Source organism: Oncorhynchus nerka, linkage group LG4 (assembly GCF_034236695.1).
Source record: "Oncorhynchus nerka isolate Pitt River linkage group LG4, Oner_Uvic_2.0, whole genome shotgun sequence".
Classification (NCBI taxonomy): domain Eukaryota; kingdom Metazoa; phylum Chordata; class Actinopteri; order Salmoniformes; family Salmonidae; genus Oncorhynchus; species Oncorhynchus nerka.
Window position 1 is genome coordinate 70,171,818 of NC_088399.1, and position 20,719 is coordinate 70,192,536.

General features: G+C 44.3%; 3 protein-coding genes and 2 pseudogenes across 4 annotated transcripts in view; 4 read left to right on the forward strand and 1 right to left on the reverse strand.

Annotated features, from left to right (window-relative positions):
* Positions 1 to 20,719, reverse strand: part of LOC115128530 (trafficking protein particle complex subunit 9-like) — a 330,259-nt gene that overhangs the window by 175,477 nt on the left and 134,063 nt on the right. The window lies entirely within an intron of this gene.
* On the forward strand, positions 1,496 to 2,197 carry LOC135571311 (DNA-directed RNA polymerase II subunit RPB1-like; the record flags this gene model as incomplete). The annotated part of the gene is made up of 1 exon (XM_065017085.1): positions 1,496 to 2,197. A coding segment is annotated over one exon (702 nt), but the record flags the coding sequence as incomplete, so codon positions are not given.
* Positions 2,305 to 3,217, forward strand: LOC135571338 (DNA-directed RNA polymerase II subunit RPB1-like; annotated as a pseudogene).
* Positions 3,828 to 4,748, forward strand: LOC135571312 (adhesive plaque matrix protein-like; annotated as a pseudogene).
* LOC135571339 (DNA-directed RNA polymerase II subunit RPB1-like) lies at positions 5,485 to 6,211 on the forward strand (the record flags this gene model as incomplete). The annotated part of the gene is made up of 4 exons (XM_065017111.1): positions 5,485 to 5,728; positions 5,793 to 6,002; positions 6,042 to 6,057; positions 6,094 to 6,211. Coding segments are annotated over 4 exons (588 nt in total), but the record flags the coding sequence as incomplete, so codon positions are not given.

Genomic DNA, 20,719 nt, shown 5'->3' on the forward strand with positions numbered 1-20,719 from the left:
AGTAGTAAACCCTCCCATAGTAGTAAACCCTCCCATAGCAGTAAACCGTCCCATAGCAGTAAACCGTCCTATAGCAGTAAACCCTCCTATAGCAGTACACCCTCCTATAGTAGTACACCCTCCTATAGTAGTACACCCTCCTATAGCAGTACACCCTCCTATAGCAGTACACCCTCCTATAGCAGTACACCCTCCTATAGCAGTACACCCTCCTATAGTAGTTGATAGAGGAATTCTAAATCCCTTTATGTTTTGTTGCCAAAACCAATTCAATTCACACTCATTTCTAATTCATAATAAGTTGTAAGTTTATCATTTGCATGAATTAGCAAGAGACCAGTCTTAAAAACAAGTTCAGCATTTATTCTTGAGTACTGACACAAAATACAAAGAACATTACATTTTAAAGAAAGTGAACATAAAATGACGTCATCAGTTTCACACCCTCTCCCAGCCTTACAATGGCTTAGTATTCAGTCCTGGAGATAGTTTCACTCCCCTCATAAACTACATTCCAACCTGTCTAAAGGATATACTTCTCTCCACTAATGGAATCCAACCAAAACATTCTTATCTGTTCCCAGGAGACACAGACAATTAATTCATTTCTGCTTACATTTTCAGTAACAGCTCAACTAAAAACTCATACTTTTCAAATCATAACATAATAGTATTAGAATAAATGGTTCTAATCATTAATGTATACATAATTGATCATCTAAACTATAATTTCCTCTAACAGTAGTACACCCTCCTATAGCAGTAAACCCTCCTATAGCAGTACACCCTCCTATAGCAGTACACCCTCCTATAGCAGTACACCCTCCTATAGCAGTAAACCCTCCTATAGCAGTACACCCTCCTATAGCAGTACACCCTCCTATAGCAGTAAACCCTCCTATAGCAGTACACCCTCCTATAGCAGTACACCCTCCTATAGCAGTACACCCTCCTATAGCAGTACACCCTCCTATAGCAGTACACCCTCCTATAGCAGTAAACCCTCCTATAGCAGTAAACCCTCCTATAGCAGTACACCCTCCTATAGTAGTACACCCTCCTATAGTAGTACACCCTCCTATAGTAGTACACCCTCCTATAGCAGTACACCCTCCTATAGCAGTACACCCTCCTATAGTAGTACACCCTCCTATAGTAGTACACCCTCCTATAGCAGTACACCCTCCTATAGCAGTACACCCTCCTATAGCAGTACACCCTCCTATAGCAGTACACCCTCCTATAGCAGTACACCCTCCTATAGCAGTACACACTCCTATAGTAGTAAACCCTCCTATAGCAGTAAACCCTCCTATAGCAGTAAACCCTCCTATAGCAGTACACCCTCCTATAGCAGTACACCCTCCTATAGCAGTACACCCTCCTATAGCAGTACACCCTCCTATAGCAGTACACCCTCCTATAGCAGTACACCCTCCTATAGCAGTACACCTCCTATAGCAGTACACCCTCCTATAGCAGTACACCCTCCTATAGCAGTACACCCTCCTATAGCAGTACACCCTCCTATAGCAGTACACCCTCCTATAGTAGTACACCCTCCTATAGCAGTAAACCCTCCTATAGCAGTACACCCTCCTATAGTAGTAAACCCTCCTATAGTAGTACACCCTCCTATAGTAGTACACCCTCCTATAGTAGTACACCCTCCTATAGTAGTAAACCCTCCTATAGTAGTACACCCTCCTATAGCAGTACACCCTCCTATAGCAGTACACCCTCCTATAGCAGTAAACCCTCCTATAGCAGTAAACCCTCCTATAGCAGTAAACCCTCCTATAGCAGTACACCCTCCTATAGCAGTACACCCTCCTATAGTAGTACACCCTCCTATAGTAGTACACCCTCCTATAGTAGTACACCATCCTATAGTAGTACACCCTCCTATAGTAGTACACCCTCCTATAGTAGTACACCCTCCTATAGTAGTACACCCTCCTATAGCAGTAAACCCTCCTATAGCAGTACACCCTCCTATAGTAGTACACCCTCCTATAGTAGTACACCCTCCTATAGTAGTACACCCTCCTATAGTAGTACACCCTCCTATAGTAGTACACCCTCCTATAGTAGTACACCCTCCTATAGTAGTACACCCTCCTATAGCAGTACACCCTCCTATAGCAGTAAACCCTCCTATAGCAGTAAATCCTCCTATAGCAGTAAACCCTCCTAAGTAGTAAACCCTCCTATAGCAGTAAACCCTCCTATAGCAGTAAATCCTCCTATAGTAGTAAACCCTCCTATAGTAGTACACCCTCCTATAGTAGTACACCCTCCTATAGTAGTACACCCTCCTATAGCAGTAAACCCTCCTATAGCAGTACACCCTCCTATAGTAGTACACCCTCCTATAGTAGTACACCCTCCTATAGTAGTACACCCTCCTATAGTAGTACACCCTCCTATAGTAGTACACCCTCCTATAGTAGTACACCCTCCTATAGTAGTACACCCTCCTATAGCAGTACACCCTCCTATAGCAGTAAACCCTCCTATAGCAGTAAATCCTCCTATAGCAGTAAACCCTCCTAAGTAGTAAACCCTCCTATAGCAGTAAACCCTCCTATAGCAGTAAATCCTCCTATAGTAGTAAACCCTCCTATAGTAGTACACCCTCCTATAGCAGTAAACCCTCCTATAGCAGTAAATCCTCCTATAGCAGTACACCCTCCTATAGCAGTACACCCTCCTATAGCAGTAAACCCTCCTAAGTAGTAAACCCTCCTATAGTAGTAAACCCTCCTAAGTAGTAAACCCTCCTATAGCAGTAAACCCTCCTATAGCAGTACACCCTCCTATAGCAGTACACCCTCCTATAGCAGTAAACCCTCCTATAGCAGTACACCCTCCTATAGTAGTACACCCTCCTATAGTAGTACACCCTCCTATAGTAGTACACCCTCCTATAGTAGTACACCCTCCTATAGTAGTACACCCTCCTATAGTAGTACACCCTCCTATAGCAGTAAACCCTCCTATAGCAGTAAACCCTCCTAAGTAGTAAACCCTCCTATAGTAGTAAACCCTCCTAAGTAGTAAACCCTCCTATAGCAGTAAACCCTCCTATAGCAGTAAACCCTCCTATAGCAGTAAACCCTCCTATAGTAGTACACCCTCCTATAGCAGTACACCCTCCTATAGTAGTACACCCTCCTATAGTAGTACACCTTCCTATAGCAGTAAACCCTCCTAAGTAGTAAATCCTCCTATAGTAGTAAACCCTCCTAAGTAGTAAACCCTCCTATAGCAGTAAACCCTCCTATAGCAGTAAACCCTCCTATAGCAGTACACCCTCCTATAGCAGTACACCCTCCTATAGCAGTACACCCTCCTATAGCAGTAAACCCTCCTAAGTAGTAAACCCTCCTAAGTAGTAAACCCTCCTAAGTAGTAAACCCTCCTATAGCAGTAAACCCTCCTATAGCAGTACACCCTCCTATAGCAGTACACCCTCCTATAGCAGTACACCCTCCTATAGTAGTACACCCTCCTATAGTAGTACACCCTCCTATAGTAGTACACCTCCTATAGTAGTACACCCTCCTATAGTAGTACACCCTCCTATAGTAGTACACCCTCCTATAGCAGTAAACCCTCCTATAGCAGTAAACCCTCCTAAGTAGTAAACCCTCCTATAGAGTAAACCCTCCTAAGTAGTAAACCCTCCTATAGCAGTAAACCCTCCTATAGCAGTAAACCCTCCTATAGCAGTAAACCCTCCTATAGCAGTAAACCCTCCTAAGTAGTAAACCCTCCTATAGTAGTAAACCCTCCTATAGTAGTAAACCCTCCTAAGTAGTAAACCCTCCTATAGCAGTAAACCCTCCTATAGCAGTAAACCCTCCTATAGCAGTAAACCCTCCTATAGCAGTAAACCCTCCTATAGCAGTAAACCCTCCTATAGCAGTAAACCCTCCTATAGCAGTACACCATCCTATAGTAGTAAACCCTCCTAAGTAGTACACCCTCCTATAGCAGTAAACCCTCCTATAGCAGTACACCCTCCTATAGCAGTACACCCTCCTATAGTAGTACACCCTCCTATAGTAGTACACCTTCCTATAGCAGTAAACCCTCCTAAGTAGTAAATCCTCCTATAGTAGTAAACCCTCCTAAGTAGTAAACCCTCCTATAGCAGTAAACCCTCCTATAGCAGTAAACCCTCCTATAGCAGTACACCCTCCTATAGCAGTACACCCTCCTATAGTAGTACACCCTCCTATAGTAGTACACCCTCCTATAGTAGTAAACCCTCCTATAGTAGTAAACCCTCCTAAGTAGTAAACCCTCCTATAGCAGTAAACCCTCCTATAGCAGTACACCCTCCTATAGCAGTACACCCTCCTATAGCAGTAAACCCTCCTATAGTAGTACACCCTCCTATAGTAGTACACCCTCCTATAGTAGTACACCCTCCTATAGTAGTACACCCTCCTATAGTAGTACACCCTCCTATAGTAGTACACCCTCCTATAGTAGTACACCCTCCTATAGCAGTACACCCTCCTATAGCAGTAAACCCTCCTATAGCAGTAAACCCTCCTAAGTAGTAAACCCTCCTATAGTAGTAAACCCTCCTAAGTAGTAAACCCTCCTATAGCAGTAAACCCTCCTATAGCAGTAAACCCTCCTATAGCAGTAAACCCTCCTATAGCAGTAAACCCTCCTATAGCAGTAAACCCTCCTATAGCAGTACACCCTCCTATAGTAGTAAACCCTCCTAAGTAGTACACCATCCTATAGCAGTAAACCCTCCTATAGCAGTACACCCTCCTATAGCAGTACACCCTCCTATAGCAGTACACCCTCCTATAGTAGTACACCCTCCTATAGTAGTACACCTTCCTATAGCAGTAAACCCTCCTAAGTAGTAAATCCTCCTATAGTAGTAAACCCTCCTAAGTAGTAAACCCTCCTATAGCAGTAAACCCTCCTATAGCAGTACACCCTCCTATAGCAGTACACCCTCCTATAGCAGTACACCCTCCTATAGTAGTACACCCTCCTATAGTAGTACACCCTCCTATAGTAGTACACCCTCCTATAGTAGTACACCCTCCTATAGTAGTACACCCTCCTATAGCAGTAAACCCTCCTATAGCAGTAAACCCTCCTATAGCAGTAAACCCTCCTAAGTAGTAAACCCTCCTATAGTAGTAAACCCTCCTAAGTAGTAAACCCTCCTATAGCAGTAAACCCTCCTATAGCAGTAAACCCTCCTATAGCAGTAAACCCTCCTATAGCAGTAAACCCTCCTATAGCAGTACACCATCCTATAGTAGTACACCATCCTAAGTAGTACACCCTCCTATAGCAGTACACCCTCCTATAGCAGTACACCCTCCTATAGCAGTACACCCTCCTATAGTAGTACACCCTCCTATAGTAGTACACCTTCCTATAGCAGTAAACCCTCCTAAGTAGTAAATCCTCCTATAGTAGTAAACCCTCCTAAGTAGTAAACCCTCCTATAGCAGTAAACCCTCCTATAGCAGTAAACCCTCCTATAGCAGTACACCCTCCTATAGCAGTACACCCTCCTATAGTAGTACACCCTCCTATAGTAGTACACCCTCCTATAGTAGTACACCCTCCTATAGTAGTACACCCTCCTATAGTAGTACACCCTCCTATAGTAGTACACCCTCCTATAGTAGTACACCCTCCTATAGTAGTACACCCTCCTATAGTAGTACACCTTCCTATAGCAGTAAACCCTCCTAAGTAGTAAATCCTCCTATAGTAGTAAACCCTCCTAAGTAGTAAACCCTCCTATAGCAGTAAACCCTCCTATAGCAGTAAACCCTCCTATAGCAGTACACCCTCCTATAGCAGTACACCCTCCTATAGTAGTACACCCTCCTATAGTAGTACACCCTCCTATAGTAGTACACCCTCCTATAGTAGTACACCCTCCTATAGTAGTACACCCTCCTATAGTAGTACACCCTCCTATAGTAGTACACCCTCCTATAGTAGTACACCCCCTCCTATAGTAGTACACCTTCCTATAGCAGTAAACCCTCCTAAGTAGTAAATCCTCCTATAGTAGTAAACCCTCCTAAGTAGTAAACCCTCCTATAGCAGTAAACCCTCCTATAGCAGTACACCCTCCTATAGCAGTACACCCTCCTATAGCAGTACACCCTCCTATAGCAGTACACCCTCCTATAGTAGTACACCCTCCTATAGTAGTACACCCTCCTATAGCAGTAAACCCTCCTATAGCAGTAAACCCTCCTATAGCAGTAAACCCTCCTATAGCAGTAAACCTTCCTATAGCAGTAAACCTTCCTATAGTAGTAAACCCTCCTATAGTAGTAAACCCTCCTATAGCAGTAAACCCTCCTATAGCAGTAAACCCTCCTATAGTAGTAAACCCTCCTATAGTATTAAACCTTCCTATAGTAGTAAACCCTCCTATAGTAGTAAACCTTCCTATAGTAGTAAACCCTCCTATAGTAGTAAACCTTCCTATAGTAGTAAACCCTCCTATAGCAGTAAACCTTCCTATAGCAGTAAACCTTCCTATAGTAGTACACCCTCCTATAGTAGTACACCTTCCTATAGCAGTAAACCCTCCTAAGTAGTAAATCCTCCTATAGTAGTAAACCCTCCTAAGTAGTAAACCCTCCTATAGCAGTAAACCCTCCTATAGCAGTACACCCTCCTATAGCAGTACACCCTCCTATAGCAGTACACCCTCCTATAGTAGTACACCCTCCTATAGTAGTACACCCTCCTATAGTAGTACACCCTCCTATAGTAGTACACCCTCCTATAGTAGTACACCCTCCTATAGTAGTACACCCTCCTATAGTAGTACACCCTCCTATAGTAGTACACCCTCCTATAGTAGTACACCTTCCTATAGCAGTAAACCCTCCTAAGTAGTAAATCCTCCTATAGTAGTAAACCCTCCTAAGTAGTAAACCCTCCTATAGCAGTAAACCCTCCTATAGCAGTAAACCCTCCTATAGCAGTACACCCTCCTATAGCAGTACACCCTCCTATAGTAGTACACCCTCCTATAGTAGTACACCCTCCTATAGCAGTAAACCCTCCTATAGCAGTAAACCCTCCTATAGCAGTAAACCCTCCTATAGCAGTAAACCCTCCTATAGCAGTAAACCCTCCTATAGCAGTAAACCTTCCTATAGCAGTAAACCTTCCTATAGTAGTAAACCCTCCTATAGTAGTAAACCCTCCTATAGCAGTAAACCCTCCTATAGTAGTAAACCCTCCTATAGTATTAAACCTTCCTATAGTAGTAAACCCTCCTATAGTAGTAAACCTTCCTATAGTAGTAAACCCTCCTATAGCAGTAAACCTTCCTATAGCAGTAAACCTTCCTATAGTAGTAAACCCTCCTATAGTAGTAAACCCTCCTATAGTAGTAAACCCTCCTATAGTAGTAACCTGCAGAAAGGTAGCTTTCTCAGCCACTTCTTACAAGTCTTCCCTGCTCTCATAAGTTCCACATCAGAGTCAGATCCTAAATTACCTTAATTGACCCTTCGGTGAGTGGCTGCATGCAGACTGAACGCAACAGTAAAACAGAAATGTCCGGACCGTCTGTGAATGGGACAGTTGTTCCTGGTCCAGATAGTTATTCTGGTTGATTGGGGTCGAGGAGAGCAGTTCAGGTTAAGTTGCTATGCTAGCTAACTATGCTCCAATATTTCTCCTTGACAGAATCCTTGCCTACCCATTGTCACTGTTTTTGAGCTATTTTTGGTCCCCTTACACCAGGGCTGTTGCTGAGCAGTTTGAGATATTGTAGTCCTGTATGGTTTACCCACCCAATGCCTGGCTTACACCACACTGAGATTGTTCAAGGCTTCCTTGCACTTCTTCAATAATTCAAAAGTCACTACAGTGCTGCTTGTGGATGTGGTGGAAAACTTTCCTAGTTTGTCAGATGGTCTCCTTGTGAATCATCCTCATGAGTCCAACAGAGGTGTGAGAACGTCAAGCTGTCGCGAGGCCACAAATAGCTGGTATGGCTGTAGGGAAGGGTCTATCAGAGACCGCATGCAGATGGACACACAACCAGAGATCCTCAGTGACTACACTGACCTCTGATGGACATGATCCAGCATACTGTAGTTATGTCTTAGAGATGCAAAATGATGGTAACATACCTAAAATTCCCAGTTTTTTTTTCAGAAATCCTGGTTAAACGATTACCGGAATAAGGAAGAAATAAGCAGAGAATCTGGAATTCAACATGAATTGTATTTTTGTCAACTCTACAGAACTGAGTAGAAACTAAAAGCAGAACAAATCTTAGGCTAGCAGCACTACTCTGCCTCATTACATCTGGTGCTATTCTCTTCCCATTAAACCAGGACAGACAACTCTCTCTCCAAACCCTGATCTGTATTCCAGCATCATGGCCCTGAGTCTCTGCATCACTGCAGTCCTATAGGTAACCTAACGTGGCAGGTGTAGAAACACACCCGAGCAGAGTTCCCACTTCCCTTTTTCTGGGGGAACGGAAGTGAGGGTGAAAATGCTGTATCCTTGAAAAGTGGATGTAATGTTTTGTGGTGACTCCGCATAGCCTTTCCTAAAGCAGGAGCAGGAAGAAACCCTGCCTGGGGCAGTGCATTGATTGGTTGCTAGGCTGGCTGCTTAACATCCAGCCATAGGTATGTTAAGGATTATTAGGCAGACAGGTTTGTTCTGGTTCTGCTCTGTTCAGAAGTACAGTATGATGTGGCCCTGTTTCTATCTATCCATCTGCCCTGCCTGGGACTAACCAACTAGCACACTGATGGGGAACATATCTTTTGAAAACAAAAACACATTTCATGAATAAATAAAAAAGGAGAGAGACTGAAAAAGTGATTGCCCGAAAGGAAGAGGCACAAAATAAAACAGCTATGGGAAAGGGTTATAACAGTAGCAGCCTTCTATGCAATTTGATCATTTCAAATTGGCCCTCACTCTCTCTCCTTTCTCTAGAGATGATGACATTCAACACCAGTGTTTTTTTTTTTTTACCAAGTTTGGTGAGATTGTGGAAGAACTGCAGTACAATTATATTTGTCCTTTGGAGTTATTACCGTTATCTAGACACAGTGGAGACTAGGACCAAAGTTCAGCTCAACTTGGGCTGTCTGTCTCAAGCGCCTGCTGCTTTCTGCACGTCTCTAACCCCGTTGTGTTTCTATGTCCCTGTCTGTCGCCACAAAGACGTGAGGTAGAGAGAGCCAGAGCGAGAGGGACAAATGGTATCTTTGTGAGCCCAAACCCAGCAACAACCCCATGGTTTCTCCCAGTAGCAGGTGACTGAGCAGCCTAAACGATGCCACCTCAGCTGGCAGCCAGGGTAGCGTGTGGAACATAGTGTGGTTCTGATAGGCCGTGTAAATTATTATGTATAATGACGACCTGGCTGGAATATGGTGATGTCCGGGACAGCTTTTTCATTACGTCCAACAACAGAGGCAGAGAGACCGATCCGGAGGGGACGCTGCCAAGTACTGCAGCAACACGACACTGCATCAGAGCTGTGACTCTGGGAGTCTGTGTTTGGATGCAACAAGGAGGCCTCCAACTATACTGCAGATATCGCTTTTTCACAACAACAAAAAATGTAACTTGTTGTAAGTAGCCTATCATTTATCAGTACATAACCTAGTTACATATAAAGCTTAGACAAGTCTCTCTCTCTCTCGGAGTACAGGCACCTCTATTGTTATGCTGAGTGCACTCTGAATGCACGGCTTTGTCTGCCTGCTATCTCAGGGACGTTGTCATAGAGACATATTAAAGTAATGCTTGAACGTTGAATGCGTTGTGCTTTATGATCCCTAGGCTACTTGCTATGTTCATTTTCATTCAGATAAGTAGATGGATTAGACTACAGACAATGAACACATTTCATGAGCGGGGCAGTATCATGTTCTCCTTTTAACCGCCTGGCGTTTCAGTCTATACGTACCCGCTAGAGAACGTTTAGCATACGGATCAGATGCTTATCAACCTGCAAGGTGCGCAAACATAAGCATGAATGCTTTATAAATAGTGCATAAACAATTGTAAAGCATGTATTGAATGAAGAAATATTAGTGGAAATAATGTAAAATACAACAAGAATAGTTATTTGTTTAGACTTCCCGTCAATGACTCATCAACATTCTAACAGTCTAATAAATACATTTCATATATGCTATTGGAAGAATAACAATTTGTTTGCGTTTATAAAGGTCTTGGGTAACATTAAAGTACATCAAATCAATTATTTCAAAGAACATAAATACATTTTCATGAGTTTATGTTAATCTAGGCTACAAATAAAAACCAAAAACCACTATTTCAAGTCCATCACAAAGAAGTCCATTATAATTTTGTTTTGGCAGGTCTAAAGAAACATTGTGGAAATAAGAAAATGGATTTAAAAGAAAACAGAATATAATATTTTAAGTTTATTATGTTACTAATCTTTGCTTAGTAGCCAAATCTATGCTGCCGTACGAGTGTGGTCAGGTGCTGAACGCATGGACAGTGCAGATATTCTGGGATAAAGTTACATTTTATAGAGATGCACCTCTTGAATTTTCAGAGATATTTGACAAAAGTTAAGTGTCATAGAAACTGCGGAATATGATCTTTCTGATACTATATAGAAATCAAAACATTTGACCTGCATGTGAGGATTTGATAAAGTGACGCCTCTCTGTCAATTACAAGATGCACCCATCTCTTCATGTACAATTTGACAACTGAAAATATTGTCAAATTATACGATAAACATGAGCGCCGAACGCTGATAAATAGGGACAACAAAAACTCATTACACTATTTTCTTTCCAAATTAAATCGCCCGCGTCATTCTGTTGGGCTTCATTTAAATTCAATTGTGAGGCAATGTGTACAATTATCAGCCATTCATCCATTTGCCATTCATTCTTTGAGGAGACAGAGAGGCAGTAGCACCTGGCTGGGTAACAACAGCACATGGTCTTGGCAGGTAAAAAGGCTGGAAATACATTTCTGTTTTTGATTTCAAAATGCGGACAAATGAGCAGTGTAAAATACAAAACATTTAGGAAAAGTCAGGGAAGTTGATTTTTTTTGTGGCCAATATGTTTTATTTACAAAATCAAACGTCAATGGCCGTTGGTCTATGGCGGTTCTAGTGTTATAGCAGTTTCATTTCAGCACTATTTTCTCTCAGTAACTGCCTTTTACTAACAGGAGAGTAGCCTAGCCTATGGTAGATGGAGACATATTCCATAGCTTTACAGAGAGTCTGAGCTTTAGATAAGCAAACTGACTGTGGCTCTGACTGGGAGAATGCATTGTGTTTTTGTCTGAATCCATCCAGTCAGTTCAGGCTAGCCAGAGGTCCCTGAGCGTCAGTGTTTTCATTGTCCCATTCTATTCCTCTCACGATTGCCTCATTACAGACGGGCTCTATTTTTAGCCCAGTGTGATTGAAATAGAGTCCTCAGGGAGCCTGGGGGCAAAGAGGACTGAAGAAAAGAGAGAGAGAAAGAGAGCGACAGAGGGAGGGAGGACTGAACAAAGAGAGCAGCAGGTAGAGAGAGAGAGGAGAGCGAGCAAGGGGGGACTCTGGGGTCGGATGAGTCAGGGAGTGAGGGATGAGGGAGAATGAGTGAGGGAGAAAGAAATGGAGTGAGTGCACCGCCAGCATGCCTGAAGACAAGCCTTCCTCTCCATTCTCCTCCCTCATGAGGTCCTTGTTGAGACCAATAGTGTAATAACAGCACTGTAGGCTTAGGGGCCAGGGGCCCTGTTGCCACAACTACACACAGGAACCCTGGCTGGAAGACAGAGGAGGGTTCCTTAATGACAAAATAATTCATTTGACATGGTGTTTTGTTACCGGACTGTGTCATACCTTGAGCATATACGGTTTCCTTCCTCTTAGTCCTCAGGTATTTCATACACAGGGTCTAACCCTGCAAAGTGTGCGCGTGCATGAGTTTGTAATGCGGCAACTGGCGATGTATTTATCATTACGAATCCCAAGAGGGTACGTTGTTCTCCGGGTTCTTCTTCTACTATAATTTCCAAACAATAGAACATTAGTAATCGTTGCACAGCTGCTGCAGTGTCATTAGAGAAGAGAAAAGGAACGAGAGAGAGACAGAGACAGAGAGAGAGACAGAGACAGAGACAGAGAGAGACAGACAGAAAGAGAGACAGACAGACAGAAAGAGAGACAGACAGACAGAAAGAGAGAGAGACAGACAGAAAGAGAAAGACAGAAAGAGAAAGACAGAAAGAGACAGAGAGAGAGACAGAAAGAGACAGAAAGAGACAGAGAGAGTCCAGCAAGTGGTGACTGCAGGGTTTCTCACTTTACTCACACAGACTGTCAGACTTTGTGTTTACACATGCCTATCGCTGCAATAAGGGCACACTGTTGCTAGGGAGGGGACCACTGCAGAAGTGAGAGAAGCAGAGATTCAAAATATACAGTTTTATCATGAGGGGGCAATGCAGCAATACAAAATAATACCCTGAACAGCCTTTTATTTGACTATGGGATTAGGAGTGAAAGAAACATTTCAAACCATTTTAAAAGGATATTCCTCTGGACAAAATATGAGACCTTCTTTTTGCACTTTCGTTTAGCATGCATTATGAACTAAAGGTAAACATATTGTTTGAGCAGTTTAAGGTTGGTCATAGACATTATGGACAGTGTTTTTGTAGCACTGCATATTTCCACTCACTACCTAGCCACAGTGGTTTGGTACTGTGATATCCATGTTGCTATTAAGATAACAATAATGACAATACTCCTTTCCTTCTCCTCAGACTTCTATCAGTTTGCCATGTGTGTGTGTATGCATGTGTACAGGTGTGTGTGTGTGTGTGTGTGTGCAGTCATTAGGGATGAAATTGAACAGCCCTGCCAGACATCCATCCAGCCAGTACACTCACACCCTCTACACCCTCCTCACTCTCCTCCTTCATCCTCTAAAAATAAAAAAAGCTAAAATCATAAGGAATTGGCAAATTTGTTCTGAAAAGAGCTGCCTGTAAGTGCCTCGCCAGCAGTATGTGGTGGGATGATAATGATATACACTGCTGCAGGGGTACAGTAGCACCTCGGCTTGGCCACTCCTCACCCCTTCCCTCGTCCTGTTACCTGACTCAGCGAGAGCATCGTCCCATTAACTGTCACTTTTAGTTCCCTCTCTCCATCCCTCCCTCCCTCCTGGGCTGTTCTCCCCTCACCTCTCATCCCACTCCTCACCTGCACACGCACAAGAACACATGCACAGACACACAAACACAGCACACACTCCTGGCAGTTGTGACAATATCTGCTGAACCAGCCAGCCAGAGGTAAAATAACTTATACAGTAAATCGAATCCCCCTGGTGTTGTCCGGTTGGGACCTGCTTCTCTCAGATCAGTGGTTAGTTAGCTCCTGACTAACGCATCACACACCGCTTCCTCCATCACTGCAACACAGCCACTCAGATACATGGCACATACACACCACAGACATGGTTCCTAAACTAGGCAGATCCCTTTGCGTCACATTGATTCATTGTGGATCCAAATCAAGTATTCAAAAGTGTGTGTTGCTCTCCGAGTCCATACGTGAATATAGTATAAATTCACCTCCAACCCTGGGTCTGTCTGAGCTGTTCCTATGCATCAAAACATCCCATTGAAATGAATGCATAAGATTACACTACGCACTTAACTCACCAGAAATAGTGCGTTTCCATGGCAATGTGGATCTTCATCAACGCAGAATTCCGAGGAGCGTTTTGGTCAGATTGTTTCTAGTTTGCTTTGATTCTCCAATGCAATAGTCTCATGTATAACTTAAAGACAAGACGTCCAGGGCAATATTCACACCTCCACTGATGGGTTGTACAGCAGTGGAGGATTTACGAGGCGTTGTGTGTTCCATCCAGGGGTTGGAACCAAAATGCATTTCCAATCATTTCCGTTAAGCAAAATAAAAGCAATATAAAGTTATGAACCGGTTCAAACCCTATAAAAAGTTGTGGTTTATGGTCGTTCCTTCCTGTTCCTTTCTTTAACCTGTGAAATCAACCGCTGTTTACATTTAGCTAATTAAATTACTTCAATCAGCGCAGACAGAGCAGGCCTGCTAGTTGTTTACCTGCGTGATGGACAGACACGTGTAGCCTATGACACACGATGTGACTGACATTTTGTGGGTGGGGAGAGAGCGAGCGAGGGTTGAGGAGGAGGCTTGAAGCTCTGGGCATCTTATGACATGCATTATCTGAATTTGGTTCTCAGAATTATACCGAGGAGGAGCGACTTCCATGTAGGAACTTCAAATGTCCTTTGAGCTAGCTAGCTAACAAGATTTTGTGTGCCGAGCGGCACCAGAATTAAAAACACATCTTACCTTTTATTAGTTAATAAATCCAACGTGAAACGTAATAACTACGCCTTAACTAGCATTGAAAAAGTGAATCCATTCTTCTCTAGCTAATAAAAACTCGTCCCTATCTTTTGAATCACAATTGTAGTGTCAGTACAGTAGCCTATGCTTCGGAGGGGGGAGGGACGGGTAGCCTAAACATGCACACACACTGGCAAAGATTTTCAGCTTGCATGCAGACACTGGAATCATTTTGAGTGACAGAGTGAGGGCTTCGCTTAGGAACTTTGTTGCGTGTTGGAACGTAAAATAACTTAATTAACCGGTTCCCATGCTTTTGAAATAATGTTCCGGAAACATATGGATCACTTTCGTTCCAGGTTACATTTCTGTTCCCTGAACCGGTTCCAACACCTTGTTCCAACAGAAAGAGAAATGGAAAGGGAGATGGACAACTGCATTCAACTGAAATGTGTCTTCCAGATTTAACCCAATCCCCTCTGAGGATAGCATCCTAATTGCATATAAAATGTCAGCCTATTTCCCTACATAGGCATAGTGCACTAGTTTGTACCAGTGCCTTTTATATCCAGAATTAAAGAGGGCAAGTCAAAAGTAATGTGGGCCTAACATGGATCCTTGAGGGACCCACATACAGGATTTTCCTTTTCCTGCCCGTTTCATGGCTGGGAGACAGATACACAGTGCTGTGCTGCAGGGCAGGTCAGTGTAATAACAGAAGGGGGTCGGCAGTGTGAATGTAGTGGAAAAGCAGAGCTCTCCAGTGGTGCTGACGGGGCACCGAGGGACAGACAGGTCGTCAGGGGAATGATGTATGGACCTTATTCTCCTCCTATGTCTCCTAGATAAGCTGTTCCATGAGCCGGGGACCTGGGGCCACAGCGCATGCACACGCACACACTCTCTCCTTCTCTCTCTCTCTCACACAGCTCAGCGAATCATCAGGACACTGCCAAAGGGGTGAGACAAAGGCCTCGGACACTTTCCACTCTATAACGGCGGATCACAGTGAGGCCAGACTGGTGGCAAGGAGTGTGTGTGCTATTGTGTGTTTCAGAAAAATAAAATAAAAACTCTCCTCCAATTCTCCAGCTTTCTCTGGCTGGCTGGCAGCTTGGCTCTCTCAGGGAATAAAGTACCCACATTAACAATTTGCTCTAATATTTCCACCCCCGCAACAACCATATCTTACAAGTTTCATTTCTATGACTTATCTATGAGACCATTCCTCCGGGGCGTGTATTATTCACAAAACAGCATTAGAAATAGAAAATTAGACACATTCACATTTTGCTCAATCTTCATAACAATGGAGTGATTTTACAATCGCAGCAATAACAATCGGCTGTTTGAGAGAACAACTTCTGAGAGGGATTCGTAATTACATTCATGGCTCATCAAACTCATACCTATAGAAACAGAGGAGGAAGAGAGAGTGAGAGCGCGAGAGAGAAAGAGCACGAGAGAGAGAGAAAGAGCACGAGAGAGAGAGAAAGAGCGAGAAAAAGAGCGAGGGCGAGAAAAAGTGCGAGGGCGAGAAAAAGTGCGAGGGCGAGAAAAAGTGCGAGGGCGAGAAAAAGAGAGCGAGAGAAAGAGAGCGAGCGAGCGAGAGAAAGAGAGCGAGCGAGCGAGAGAAAGAGAGCGAGCGAGCGGGAGAGAGAAAGAGAGCGAGCGAAAGAGAGCGAGCGAGAGAAAGAGAGCGAGCGAGAGAAAGAGAGCGAGCGAGAGAAAGAGAGCGAGCGAGAGAAAGAGAGCGAGCGAGCGAAAGAGAGCGAGAGAGAAACAGAGCGAGCGAGCGAAAGAAAGAGAGCGAGAGAGAGCGAGAGAGAGAAAGAGAGCGAGCGAGCGAGAGAAAGAGCGAGCGAGCGAGAGAGAAAGAGCGAGTGAGCGAGAGAGAAAGAGAGCGAGCGAGCAAGAGAGCGAGCGAGCAAGAGAGCGAGCGAGCAAGAGAGCGAGCGAGCAAGAGAGCGAGCAAGAGAGCGAGCGAGCAAGAGAGCGAGCGAGCGAGCGAGCAAGAGAGAGAAAGAGAGCGAGCGAGCAAGAGAAAGAGAGCGAGCGAGCAAGAGAGAGAAAGAGAGCGAGCAAGAGAGAGAAAGAGAGCGAGAAAGAGAGAGAAAGAGAGCGAGAAAGAGAGAGAAAGAGCGAGAAAGAGAGAGAAAGAGAGCGAGAGAGAGAAAGAGAGCGAGAGAGAGAAAGAGAGCGAGAGAGCGAGCGAGAGAGCGAGCGAGAGAAACCGAGCGAGCGAGCGAAAGAAAGAGAGCGAGAGAGAGAAAGAGAGCGAGCGAGCGAGAAAGAGAGCGAGTGAGCGAGAGAGAAAGAGAGCGAGAGAGAAAGAGAGCGAGCGAGCAAGAGAGAGAAAGAGAGCGAGCGAGCAAGAGAGAGAAAGAGAGCGAGCGAGCAAGAGAGAGAAAGAGAGCGAGAGAGAGAAAGAGAGAGAAAGAGAGCGAGAAAGAGAGAGAAAGAGAGCGAGAGAGAGAAAGAGAGCGAGAGAGAGAAAGAGAGCGAGCGAGAGAGCGAGCGAGAGAAACCGAGCGAGCGAGCGAAAGAGAGAGAGCGAGAGAGAGAAAGAGAGCGAGTGAGCGAGAGAGAAAGAGAGCGAGAGAGAAAGAGAGCGAGAGAGAAAGAGAGCGAGCGAGCGAGCGAGAGAAAGAGAGCGAGCGAGCAAGAGAGAGAAAGAGAGCGAGAGAGAGAAAGAGAGCGAGAGAAAGAGAGCGAGCGAGCGAGAGAGAGAAAGAGAGCGAGCGAGCGAGAGAGAGAAAGAGAGCGAACGAGCGAGCGAGAAAGAGAGCGAGCGAGCAAGAGAGAGAAAGAGAGCGAGCGAGCAAGAGAGAGAAAGAGAGCGAGCGAGCAAGAGAGAGAAAGAGAGCGAGCGAGCAAGAGAGAGAAAGAGAGCGAGCGAGCAAGAGAGAGAAAGAGAGCGAGCGAGCAAGAGAGAGAAAGAGAGCGAGCGAGCAAGAGAGAGAAAGAGAGCGAGCGAGCAAGAGAGCGAGCGAGCAAGAGAGAGAAAGAGAGCGAGCAAGAGAGAGAAAGAGAGCGAGCAAGAGAGAGAAAGAGAGCGAGCAAGAGAGAGAAAGAGAGCGAGCAAGAGAGAGAAAGAGAGCGAGCAAGAGAGCGAGCAAGAGAGAGAAAGAGAGCGAGCAAGAGAGCGAGCAAGAGAGAGAAAGAGAGCGAGCAAGAGAGCGAGCAAGAGAGAGAAAGAGAGAGAAAGAGAGCGAGCAAGAGAGAGAAAGAGAGCGAGCAAGAGAGAGAAAGAGAGCGAGCAAGAGAGAGAAAGAGAGCGAGCAAGAGAGAGAAAGAGAGCGAGCAAGAGAGAGAAAGAGGCAGAGAGAGCGACAGTAGATTCCCCTGCTCAGTCTCTACAGGGAGTCGGAGTGAAAGAAGAGAAAAGGGCTAGACGATGCAGTGTTCTGTGGACCCAGAGAGACAGGTATAACAAGCTGTGTGCCTGGGAGGGAACGAGGCCTGCCCTTTCTAGTCTCTAGTCTGTGTGAGTCACACACCACACACTCCACACCTCTGACTAAGACCAGAGAGTCTTCTCATCATACTGAGCCCTGCAGGACACCACACCATCACATACAGTATGATGAGAAGACTCTCTGGTCTTAGTCAGAGGTGTGGAGTGTGTGGTGCACACATAAAACCAATATTAGATACAGCAAGGCTGTTGATCTAGGAGGGGATTCTAGATATCTAGCAACTACATTAGCAAACCAAATGCACAACTGCAGGGTATTTAGCACATTTTAGTCAGTTCACTTAATAGTTACAAGACATCTAGCCGGCAAACATTTAGTTGTGAATTCCATACTGTAACTAGATCACATGGTGTGTGCTGCACAACACCGGTCTCTCGTCTTTGTGTGCTTGGAATAAGTGACCTGTAAGCTTCATAATGTAAAATAATGTGATGGGTGAAATGAAGAATGTGATCAGCTTCATCTCTTAACGTATTTCACAAGTTGACTGCAAGTATTTATAAAGGTACACAGACTCAGTGTTATGACGTAGATGCAGAAGGTAAACAGCATAGTGGGTCAATTCACGCAACAACTAAGAGCTTTGACGCGCGAGGCTTAACTTCTCCGCTGTTTTGGTGACCTAGCTACCATGCTGTTGTCACGCCCTGACGTTAGAGAGCCTTTTTATGTCTCTATTTGGTTTGGTCAGCGTGTGATTTGGGTAGGCATTCTATGTTCTGTTTTCTATGTTTTTCTATTTCTATGTTTTGGCCGGGTATGGTTCTCAATCAGGGACAGCTGTCTATCGTTGTCTCTGATTGGGAATCATACTTAGGCAGCCTTTTCCCCTTTTGTCATTGTGGGAAGTTATCTTTGTTAGTGGCACTATAGCCCTGTAAGCTTCACAGTCGTTTTGTATTGTTTATTGTTTTGTGGGCGACATTCAAATAAAAAGAGAAATGTACGCAATGTACGCTCATCACGCTGCACCTTGGTCCACTTCTTACGACGTCCGAGACGAACAGCGTCAAGCAAACCTGTGCACGTGCAGATACTGTGTGTGACTGTGTGAGAGTCTTGTAGCTCGCTCATCTTAATATTTAAATGTTTTATTTATTTAACTAGGCAAGTCAGTTAAGAATAAATTCTTATTTACAATCACAGCCCAGGAACAGTGGGTTAACTGGTCTAGGAACAGTGGGTTAACTGGTCTAGGAACAGTGGGTTAACTGGTCTAGGAACAGTGGGTTAACTGGTCTAGGAACAGTGGGTTAACTGCCTTGTTCAGGGTCAGAATGACAGATTTTTACCTTGTCAGCTCGGAGGTTCGATCTAGCAACCTTTCGGTTACTGGCCCAACGCTCTAACCGCTAGTCTACCTGTCGCCCCTAATATCTGCGGTCCTGCTCATGGCAACGTCAAAGTATCAACAAATATCCTAATTTGTTTAAAAAAATGTCAAAATAAATAGTTTCAACGGTATTGAAAAACCATCCCGTAGCCATTTCCAAATATCCGGAAAACAGTACATACGCCAAGCCTACCTGTAAGGTGTCCATCCCACTAGCGGGGCTGGAGTACAGCTGGCAGCGCTTAGATGAAAGTGAATTAGTGTTAAGGGGAATAGATTAGAGGAATAAAGTTGTTGACACACTGCTTCTGATGCCACCTGATTGCTCAACCGTCATCAACATAATTATTCTCTCTCTCAAATTCATAGCCAACCAACTTTCACCAAGCTAACCAAATGTCAAACACTGCCAAGTGCAGAAGCTGTGAAATCCATTCAATCTGCAGGAGTAGCAGGGTCGGACTGCGTACAAAAGAAACAGCAACCGTGAGAAGTATACCTAATTCCAGTGATCTGACCCTGGTCACATTTCACAACATCTCTGTGAGAGAGAGAGAGAAGAGCAGAGGGGACTTGGCCATTAACTGCTAGTTAGCTAGGTAAGCACTTCATTGTGAGAAATGGCCTTCCAAGAGGAACTATACAATGATTAAGTTCGGCATTGCCTCAGAATGCTCACAAAGTTTATCAACGCTATCACATGAATAGCCATTGGGAAGAATATAGAGAGATATCATTGGATCACTGGAAATAACACCAGTGGTTGTTGAAACCTGGTAAAGGGAGATTGAGAACATTGTGTGAAGTCTGGTACAGACATGCTCATTAAAATCACTGCTTTATTCGCCATGAAAGGTTGCATCTGCCTATTAGTCGGAGGGTGTGTGTGTGTGTGTGTGTGTGTGTGTGTGTGTGTGTGTTTGTGTGTGTGAAGCAGAATGGTGAGATGTACTCTGTCTGCATATGTATCCACAAAGGACAACAGATTGAGCACGTTTGTATTTTAGGAGTAACTTATCCATTTCTCTCAGAACGTTCAACTGTGGAGGGACAAACACAAACAGCATCATCGACATGTTTACAGTTGTTCTATAAAGCCTCCAGACTACAGGATGACTAACGTGCATAATGAGAAAGGTACACAGATTCCCAGTACAAATAAAACACCAAAAAAATGTAATTGAACTGAAGAGGGGAATCTATTTATTTCAAACATAGTTCCACGTTTGAATTTTAAAATCAAATCACCTGAATTGAGTGACACTGAACACAAAAACGATCTTGATGGTGACATTTTGGAAAGCAATGACACAGGCTGTAGGCCTATGGGGTGTGTATGGATAGTGTGTGATTCAGGCATGAATGGTTCTGGTAGCAAGTTTATTTAGACTTTGGCTGTGTTTACACAGGCAGCCCAATTTCGGATGGGGGGGAGAGGGGAGGTGGAAAGGTCGGATGGGGGGAGAGGGGAGGTGGAAAGGTAGGATGGGGGGAGAGGGG